The sequence below is a fragment of the Ptychodera flava genome, chromosome 20 (assembly GCF_041260155.1).
Source record: "Ptychodera flava strain L36383 chromosome 20, AS_Pfla_20210202, whole genome shotgun sequence".
NCBI classification, from domain to species: Eukaryota; Metazoa; Hemichordata; class Enteropneusta; family Ptychoderidae; genus Ptychodera; species Ptychodera flava.
In genome coordinates, this window is record NC_091947.1 from 5,801,274 (window position 1) to 5,811,645 (window position 10,372).

The 10,372-nt window shown below is 41.3% G+C and overlaps 1 protein-coding gene across 1 annotated transcript; it reads right to left on the bottom strand.

The window, feature by feature from the left end:
• Nucleotides 1-1,874: 1,874 nt before the first annotated feature.
• Nucleotides 1,875-2,921, bottom strand: LOC139120596 (probable bifunctional dTTP/UTP pyrophosphatase/methyltransferase protein). The gene has a single exon (XM_070685104.1). The coding sequence runs from the start codon at nucleotides 2,919-2,921 to the stop codon at nucleotides 1,875-1,877; it is 1,047 nt and encodes a 348-aa protein (XP_070541205.1).
• Between the last annotated feature and the right edge of the window lie 7,451 nt (nucleotides 2,922-10,372).

Consider the following 10,372-nt stretch of genomic DNA (forward strand, 5'->3'; position numbering starts at 1 on the left):
AGGCTAGGCAACAAGCAAAATGGTGTTGTGCTTCTACAGATCAAGTTCATGCATAACTTGTGTGTTCAGCTATATTCCTTGAAGCAAGGAGGACTAATATTTTCATTTCTTCATTTGTACCTGCCTCCATAAATATAGGATACAAATGAAGTAATAATTTTCTAGCCATATAGTTTGATAAATGGTTGGTATTGTTTTCGCGGTCAGCGCGTGACTATGTCGAAACCATGTGAATAACAGTATCCGTGATTTGTCGTTGTTCATACACCCACAACAGGTCACAAATATGAGACATGAAATACATCGCCACGTCGCATTAAACATGCACACTACAAGTGTTATGCGACTGGACCACTCTGTGATTGAGTATAAACACTCATTGGAAAGAGACGCTCCTTCACCATTGGGGAATTATGGCTTTGAAAACGTCCTTCGATAGAAAACGTTGCCAGCGGGGTTTTTTCAGGGATCGGTCATTTCACTGCCGCTGGTGTGAGCATAATTGATGGAATTTCTCAACGTTACAATTTTTGGTGGCAACATATAAAATATTGGAAGTGACGTATATGAGAAAACATTACAAAGATTATATGTTTTATATAATAATATATCAACTAAGACTTCATCCCCAATAATCAAAAATGGTCGATCCCTAGGTGTTGCATGTGTGCGCAGTTCAGCAAGGTCACATTCCAAATCTGTATGTCTAGACATCAAATATTTATACATATTCAAAACTTTGACGTAACAGTATTACTATTAGAAGCGTATGCCAATTTGAAACCACGTTTCTCACACTCGGGGCAAGGTCATTTTACACTGTACTAGAAAACTGGTCTTTATGTTAAAAATCTCTGCACGAGATTCACTCTGTACATGTAGAATGGGCATTTTATTCAGCAATACTTTTCAATGTCTGTCTTTTCAATGCAAGTCAGCAGCTTATGTATAAAGACACTTTGGGAATGTCACTATGGCAAAAGCCAGAACAATCGAGACATTCTTTAGAATGGATGGCCAGTGTATAGCAACTGCTTTTTCATTCCAACTGACCCTACTCGAGGGCGACCATGAGCCTTTAAACATTATGGATATATAATCGACCACAATTTAACCTGAAAATAATTGTCAAACAAAGCGAAATAAGATCACATCAGAGCGTCAATTTTGTATGGGGAGCAAGTTATTTCATAATACGTGAAACATTATCACTAAATGTTCATTGACGACTCAAGAATAGTTTAAGTCTCTAGACGTGCGAGTTTATTATAATAGCCGTTCAAATATCGTGTGAAAGTACAAGGCGTGGTCCTGACCAAGAATGGGGTGACATCCAACTCGTTTAAGCTAAATAATGCATATAAAGAACACCCTTCGACAAAACAATATATTTTAAAGTTTCAGTTTTGGTGCAATTCAATCTCGGTTAGTCGAATCGTTCTCAGCTCATCTACACATTCTACAAGAAATTTGACACCGGGACAAGTACTGTGACACGACCCAGAAGAGCAACACACTTTCCTACTTTCAGCCCGCGACGTAATGAAATGGCGCAGTTCACTGTTTTCAGCCATTACGTATAGCACCTCAATATAATGAAGATATGGCAATTGTGATATTGAAAAACTGTTTTTGACAGCGCATACACAATAAGCAATTTACCAATATTCGTCTTTGGCTTCACAGTTTCCATGTCTTTGCCGTTGTTACTAAAACGTGTGATCGGAATGTACATATTATGATTTTTGAATCAACACTAGGATGTTGTGTAGACACGCTAATTTAATCTTGCATGACTCAACTTTTAATATCTCCCGTTACATGCTTCGATTAGTTTACAGCGGTTTGTTCTCGTGCGATTCGCTTTTAAAGCCTCAAGGCATCAAAGGTTTCGTGGCAAGGATGGCGTCTGACAGGGTGCCCGTTCTCGTCACTTGCACTTCCCTGAAGCCCTGGCCTTCGAGAAGTTTCTGCACCTCTTCGCCTGATCGCTGTCTGGTTCCATTGAAAGCTAACAGCCCCATCGACAGCATGTGAGCTAGTTGTGGCCCTCGCATGTCGTCATTCAACAAAGTTTCCAGTAACAAGATGGCGCCCCCGGGTACCATGGTAGCGAAAACTTTCTTCAACAGGAACGCGGCCCTTTCGTCTGATAGCATATTGATGACGTGGGATAGAACATACAGGTTACAATATGGCAAAGAATCTCTCATCATATCTCCTTTAGTAAAGGTCAAATTCCCAGGAAAGCTCGATTCGGGCATAAATTTCATCGAAGCTTCGATTGCCATAGGTGAATCATATATAGTTACCGTCATAGAATCCTTGTAGGTCTGTGATAGTGCCAGGCCAATCGTACCGCTGCCGCTGCCGAGATCACACGCTTCACGATATTGCGAGAAATTGAAATTGTCGAGAACTACAGGGCAGTGGAAGACACGGGCAATTGAATGCATGGATGCGAAGAACCCCATCGCTTTCTTCGAGTCTTTAGTAATGATGTCGGAGAAGTATGTGCCTTGGTTGAACGTGCGTTGAACTTGGGGTCGACCTTCCTGGACGGCGTACTTATAATTGGATTGCACCGGGTAGGAAACCTGGCCTTGGATCATGACATACGGATACAAAGATTGGGCACTGGTTGTGACCAAAAAGTTGCTGGCAAGGGGTGTATTTTTATACAGGGTGGATGTGTTGTCGCCCATCTTCTGTACGTACCCCATTGACACAAGCGCATTAAGCAATCCTCGTACGCCGTCGAAGTCGGAGTGCACGGCGTCTGCTACTTGTTTTGCCGTAACGCCTTCGTTCTCCAGCTGATCGAAAAGACGGAGATGACAAGCTGCGACCAAGGACTGTGTGACGGCATACGAGTGGATGTGTGAAAGTATCTGCACAGGGTCGTTGCTTTGGTTAGCCATTTTCACCGCTACCCGAACTTAATCTGTTGAAGTATTGAGAACCGCTGGACTATCTTTTCGTATCGCCTGCCTTGCTGAAAGCGAATGAAAGAGGTATTGTCGCCAGTAAATATATAATCCGTATGGTCGACGACCACGCATGCGTCAGAAGGCAGGACTTCGGGCCAACTCACTCACCCCCCTGCGAGAAGTAGCCATATATGGGTTGCAAATTTGCCAAACAGAATCCACTTTCCCTACCTTTTCACTTTGCTTAATCGTGTTTACAGACACACATGTTTGGAATCTGCGGTTCAGGAGTTTGACAGAGCGTTCGAGGTCACACGAGGTCAATTAAGACCAGTCGAGGGCATTGTGCTTCGGGACGAATGCGATCAGACGTGGCAGTTCCACTACGTCAACTTTATCTTTCACAGATATGCATTCGTGCATGTATGCACCAGTGTTTATTGTTCCGTAGCTTGTTTTTTTTTCTAAAATCTGTTCACATGCTCTGCAACTTTTAAAAAGTATTGATATACCAACAGTATTCAAGAAATTACTACATCAAGAGGAATTTGCTGAACAAACGGAAGTACCTCGAAGCGTCAGTTCAGATTACAAACCTCGCAAAAATGTGCAACTCAAGCCCAAGTGAATCGTTCATTCACCTATCGCATGAAAGAATGCTCGTGCGCTATATCAATTCCACACACATTTAGAAAACAAATATTCCAATAAATAGGGGAGCTTACCTTTTATTCTCTGATGGTGTGCCGTTCCCACACGGTTTCTTGTCAGAGCATATTGGTGCAATTAAACCGGTAACTCTCGGTAGGGCCCTACCGAGAAAAATCGATGAAAATGGGCGGAGCAAAACATAACTAATATGGTTTCTTTGTGAACAAAAGTAGCAAATTAAACAGCTGGTTGAACACCTCCAAAAATAGAACGTGCACGCCACATACTGTAAACATTGACTGCACGGTGACTTTACGTATACTATTTTCACCCAATTTTACGGTTTACTTTCCATACGTTACATCCACTCATTTCCCCAATAGGTTTTTCTTGAACATAGACTTTTTCGAAGTCTTACTGGAGCAGAGGTTCGGCGCGGCGTCGCGCCTCGGATTTGTACAAACCGTGATGACGTTGCCAGGCGATCGATCGACACTCCTTAGTTCTCATGCGTCATGGTATACGTTTCTCGTCCGAAAACGAAGCGTTTGTCATTGTATTCAGCGCCTTTTTGAATGATTCAACATAATGCATATCATGACAGTGGCAATAGCTATCCGCATCTTTGTATACGGGTAAACGATGCAGAAATCGTAGAAAATGTAGTTTTCTGCCACGGGATCTATTATCGGGGTTTTCCTCGGCTCAGTCATAGTATATATAGTGTACATCACTCTTGCAGGGAGTCTTGATTGAAGATAATAATGAAGCACCGTTTTGTCCAAACGCCGTCCTAGAAATGCCGCATTTCAGGAAAGAACGGGAAAAAATCAAAACAGTTCTGAAAGAACAGCAAATTCGCCTACTAGATGTCCAAATTTATCGAGTGTGGTTATTTCAATGGACGACGGACATTTACCACAATGCTCAACGGCCAAGTCGTCTACCAAATTTTGTAGAGCTTTTGTCTTACAAACATCCTTTCCTCGTTCGACCTTAGTTCAGCGAGGCAGGGCTGTGTCTCCATTAAAACGTAGTTTTCCACAGTTCTTGGATGGTAGTTGTAGTTTCCTTTTCAAAACTTTCGTTGTCTCATGAACTCGGCGCTGTCGGATGGGAGGGTACCGACGACTATTCCCCGGCTTCGATTACAAGTTTTATGGTGACCGAAATGAAATGTGGTGTCGATTTGTTGTCTTATGATTATTTCAAAAAGCTTCTGAAAATACTTATTTTAGAAATCAAACCTGTTAATATTTAATCACCAAAAATAAAATCAGAATAAAGTGATTTCATAAATTCTCCGAGCATTCGTTTCAATGTTCATCCCTCCTTATAAAATGGTGAGTTCTAGTATTTCGCTACTTTGAACGATCCCGCCAAAATCGAGTGCACTGCACTTCTACACTCTCCACGCAGTCGCGATACTATTCATTACAAACGCGTGGTAGTCAGAGTCAGACTGCTAATCACACTATGTCAGCTGGCTTTATGAAGATAGCGGTCACTGATGAGCACTAGAGGTAGCCCGGGAATTTTCTTTGCCAGGAATGAATTGGAGCTAACTGTGATGGGGATCGAGCGCGGACATTTGAGTGCAACTTATGGGACTGATTAGTACGGTGACCTCAGCTGCCGCCGGCGACGTTTGTCAACTCGACGTGTGATCACTGAGATCAGTATAAGTGACCCAGCACAGTGACGACCGAATAGCCGAAGGCGATTGCAGGCGTCAAAAAAATCCCGGTTTTGTCAGCACATTGGAGGCTACTTGTCTTTTTGAATTTTGACTTTGTTCGCTTTGTGTTGCATAGGCATGCACGGCTTTAGATCGGGAAAAAAAATGTATATCACTTTTGGAAACAGCTATAAAGAAGCGATAGTTACGCATATCGCATTGCGATGATTGCGCTTTCAACAGTACGTTGACTAGAGGGTAAAACTTGACATTGAAAAGAAGATAGAAGATATACAGACAATGTAGACAAAGTGAAAGATCATGCCAGAATTTGTGCTGGTACTTGTCCGTGGTCTCAACCCGAACATACCAGACGTACTTTATGCCGGGCATGAATGACAGTATAGGCCTTCCTGTCTGTAAAATGTACGGCTCAGGTAGGCCAACACAAATGAAAACGGTCCTTTTCAGGACCAACAAATTTCCAAAAAGAGAACTACCGAATCAAATGTGTTTGCATGTATTTGTTATACACAGTGTGTGTGCGTTTGTATCTTTCGGTACGCTCCGAGTATTTGGTGTTTTTCCCCGCCTTGAACAATCAACGCTACGTACGGAAAAGTAAACAACGTATCGCTAATGACTCATTTGCAATTTGCATATCATGTCAATCATGCAGATTCAAACTGAACATCGAACGTTATACCGGCGATATTACCGGCAAATATTTTATCCTTTTTCTGGTTCCAGACGTCATTTCAAATTTAATTTCGTCAGAAACCAAGTATATTGTGCCCCAAATACTTATACACATATCCCTCAATTTCCAAGAAAAAATTAATCGTTAGATTTCTTAATTAACGGTTTTTATGGACGGCGTCCAGAGCGTACCGAGTACGTTTGAATATCCCACCATTATGACCACTCTCGTAGGTTCTCGCGCTTTTATACGGGAGTTGGTGCATTTAAACAAGAAAATTGCGCTCTAAATCAAACTAAATAACGGCATCTGTTCAGCGCATCCTACGGTCCATGACATGGGTATTTCGTATTTTATTTGAGAGTCTTTATTATCTCTATCCCTCCAAAACAATATCGCTTACTGTTCTGTCTACGTGCTTATATGTGTCACTATTGTACATGGGACAGTTATTCGTCCTCGGTATTCGAACGACTGTCTGGACAGTAAAAGGTTTTTTGTACGCAACATCTTCACACAAAATGAAACGACCCACTTGATAATTACTGTCAGTGTGACGTGTTTAATATATGATGGTGGGTGTTTCCAAGCGATAGCTTGAAACTAGAATAACATTGCATATAACTTTACGGAGTTCCAGATAGGTGCTACGGGACCTAAAGAGGCAAGGCTAAGCGGAGACGCATATGGAACGCTTTCTGCAGTAGGAAAGTTTGGAAAGAATTGTACACAGTCATATATTTAGTATGTAAACTGATCTAAAATGATGTAGCTAATTTGAAATGTAGTTCCTTTAAGAGGAAACTAAAGTCGATGCCGTACATATTTTAGCGGTATACAAATGTTTCTCGTGATCTTGTTTATTTACATGTAAGAAACACGTGGAATTTCATCGAAACGTCAGAGACACTGGTTTGGTGCTGTATATTGACAAAATTTTCGCAAATTTTGGCTATTTTCGGGCTTACAACTCCGCATGACGTCCAAGGAATGCCAAGGAAGACAAGTCGGTTCGCGAAAAGGAAAAGATATTAAATATTTCTTAATTGTTATGATCTGAAAGTGTCGGAAAAAACGCGGACATCATGTAGCATAGTGTATTTGATTATGTTGTTATGTGTATTTGGTTAGGTTATGTTATGAGAGAACTCTTTTCCTGCCAAATATGACCAAAAACACCTGTTGTTAACTTTTTCTCTTTTGTAGTAGTGTCTTGATCAAAACAACTCTCACGGAATAAGTCCAAAAGTTTTTAATAGTATAGCCGGTCATTTCTAACACAGGGTTGTAAGACCTGCAGAGTAATACACACAAGGGGGGCGGCAGTTTATTGGTTGTCCGCTAAGTTGTCGATGCGATGTGCAGGCTCTCACCGAGCGCTTTCTGATATATCACAAGCCGTGAAGGACCTGGAGCAATCCGCTCTCCACGAAGGAGCTTTTCTTATTACTATACTTGGTTTGCTTTCCGCCTTCAACCACAAGAAAGCTTTACGAACTATGGTGCTTACAGTGCAGTGGTGGCAGCTGGAAATGATTGAGTAGAATGCCGCGTATATATACAATAAGGAAGAAAAGGATCAATGTCGACTGTTATGTTGTACAGACGAATTTTAAGAACATAAAAAAATATGATGTGAATGACATAGAGCCTACTACCACCCTTCCACTGCTGGCGTCCTTTATTAGGGAGCGTGCCGTTATTGGCTAGGGTGGACCGACAAAATCCGGAGTCGGGGTCAGCTGAAATTAGAACTATGCAAGAATCAGCCATATTTTTTCAACAACGAACGGGGAAGGTCATCATTTGATTTTTAAAAAGTCCACAGTCCTCCTAGTTAAAATCTTGCTTCAGGGTACTAAGTTATCACAGGAAATAAAGGTGATTATCAGATTATTTTTGTTCGCCTGAGTCATTTCATTGTGGCATAAATACAAATAATGTTTGCCATTTTGGACTTTGGCTTGTCTTGCCATAAATTGTGCCAGCAGCGTTGGAATGAAGGGTTCGAGGCAGGCCATGGCTGAAGTAAGTGTAACCACTTGAGAAAGTTTGATGTTAAATGAAGACCTAACATGTGTTGAAATGTTGACTTTATGCCGTTAGATAGCTGAGCGGTACTTTTCATATCTCACGGCTTTTCAAGAAATTACACATACATGAGACGTTATCTTGGAAAGTATACACAGAAGAATATCAACTAAAAGTATCCTTGACTTTGCTTCATTTGTGAATTATTGAAACGCGACGAGTAAGACAAAAATGTTAAAATACATAAATGTATTTCAGGAAGCACCACAGCGCAGTGGCCAGAGTACTCCCTCGCCCACTAGTCGCGATCATGATACTTGGACATGGCTTCAACAAAGTGTACTTGATCAAGGCTCTCAGTTTTCTTCTCCTTTACTGATAATACCCAGAAGTGGCTACCGTAGGTCCGAGTCGCTGACCATTTTCATGACTAGTAAATGGCCTTATTATATCCTGCCAATTTTAGAGTTTAAATTTTTAATTTATGAGTTATTTTGACAGAGAGGGAGAACAAGTTTCGGTTGTAATAAGTGAACCCTCCCTTAGAAAACATGGATGCAAAGAGCTTGGAACATTTATCGAGTAATGTGATATGGCTACGTGGATGGAGGTGTGAACTTGACGAATATGTTGTTCGAGAGATTTAGAAATACTACTTTCACTGAACTTGTTGAATATGCGTAGCCAACTTTTGAGGAATTTTATTCATCCAACATTACAAACGTGGCAGCTTAATCGCCCGCTATGCAGCTAAGTAGAGTTTCTGTGCGTTGTCATCCAAAGTGTCATGTTAAATACACACAGACATAGCTAACATTTTCTCAGCATGACAGCAAATACTCGAAACGCTGAATCAATTGATGCAGTCCGATCTCTAATAATCCGGTATTGTGAAATTGTATCTAGAGGTCGGTTCGAATCCCCACTGAAGGGCAGAGACCTAGGCTATGTCTTGGCGATATACACTCGGGGAAAGGATTTCAACCTTAGTAGTACTGTTGTGGTACGTTGTTGGCGAGTGGGTGTTTAACACAGTGACTATGGCGTGCATAAACCGTATTTTGATACAGGTTTATTGGTGAAACTTTTCAATGTTGAACGTAAGGGTGACTGACTTTTCAAATCAGTTTCGTTGACAGCGCAAAGCTCTCCACTGACCTATGACTTCGCCACAGCCCTCCATTTCACAAAGTGTCCAATTTCAATTTCCCAGTGTTTCCATGGAGACATCTATCCTCAGTAAATTTTTAATATTCTTTTATTGACGATTCAAAACTTTGCCAAGGTGCTGGTTTCTTGGTTGTCGTCCTTCAATCTACAAAAGTCTGGTTTCTATCCTATCATTACATGACTACAAAAGTTACATGTTTGCTTTAAAGGTTTGTTTTACTACGACAGCATTCTAGAGGTGAAATGAACAATGGACGATAGTAAAATATTGGAGAAACGACGTTCCTGGTTCAGCAGTACATGTACTTTTGTCTTACTCGACTATGCGAAAGGACTACTAATTTTGGAATGAAAACAAGTTTCCATTTAACGAGTGCTGGGGTCTGGTCACGCGGGGTGATATGTTGTATCCAGGGGAGTGCTGCACTGACATTTGTCAATTATAGTTGAGTGTTTTGAGTTGAAGACTGAAAGGGCCCCCTGATGTGTTCCGTTTCCTTGGAGCGTCACGGGCCTTTTAGTTTGTTACCCACGTCGCGTCGTTGTACCGTTGATCACTTTGGTACGCGTTGAATCGATGAACTGATACGTGCAAAGTAGCATCAATGTGATCTTTACGAGATCATTAAATTTGTGAGGGTGCATGGTAATGTGTAGCTATTCGATCGACGAATAAATAGTTCATGTACGCTTCGTTGTGGCATGACATTTGAGCCGTGTAATCTGATTTCCCCCTCCTTTCATGCCAGCATTTTGTTTCAGTTCTAGGGGAATGCATATTAAATCCCATTGCCAAAGCGAAGACAATCTTGAAGAAGTTAAGTCTCCATTTTTTTCTGTTACACAGTTTTGTCTTTCCCCATCACTTCTATTCTCTTTTCTCATTCGTAAGCAGTCACTCACTGTGTGCCCGTGCGAAGGGCAATGCTAAAATTAAGCAAAACTCCTTTTCTAGCCACATTTTGTCTCACAGACACGCCCTCGCACGACGCAGTGATTGCCTCGCTGATATCCCTACGAAAACCTGGAGTACGAAACCATGCGATACGATGATTTGCTGGAAGGAAACAGTGGCATACCATCATATTTACTTTGTCAACTATAATTTTGCTTGCAATGTAATTCAAAGGAATTTAGAAGTTTCTTTTTCATGGTTTTAAACACGATCACTCTACAAATGAACGTGTTTAAATAATTTCACGAGAACGAAAC

Excerpts from the sequence above, each read along its gene's own strand:
- LOC139120596 (XM_070685104.1), bottom strand. The coding sequence starts at position 2,921 with ATGGCTAACCAAAGCAACGACCCTGTGCAGATACTTTCACACATCCAC.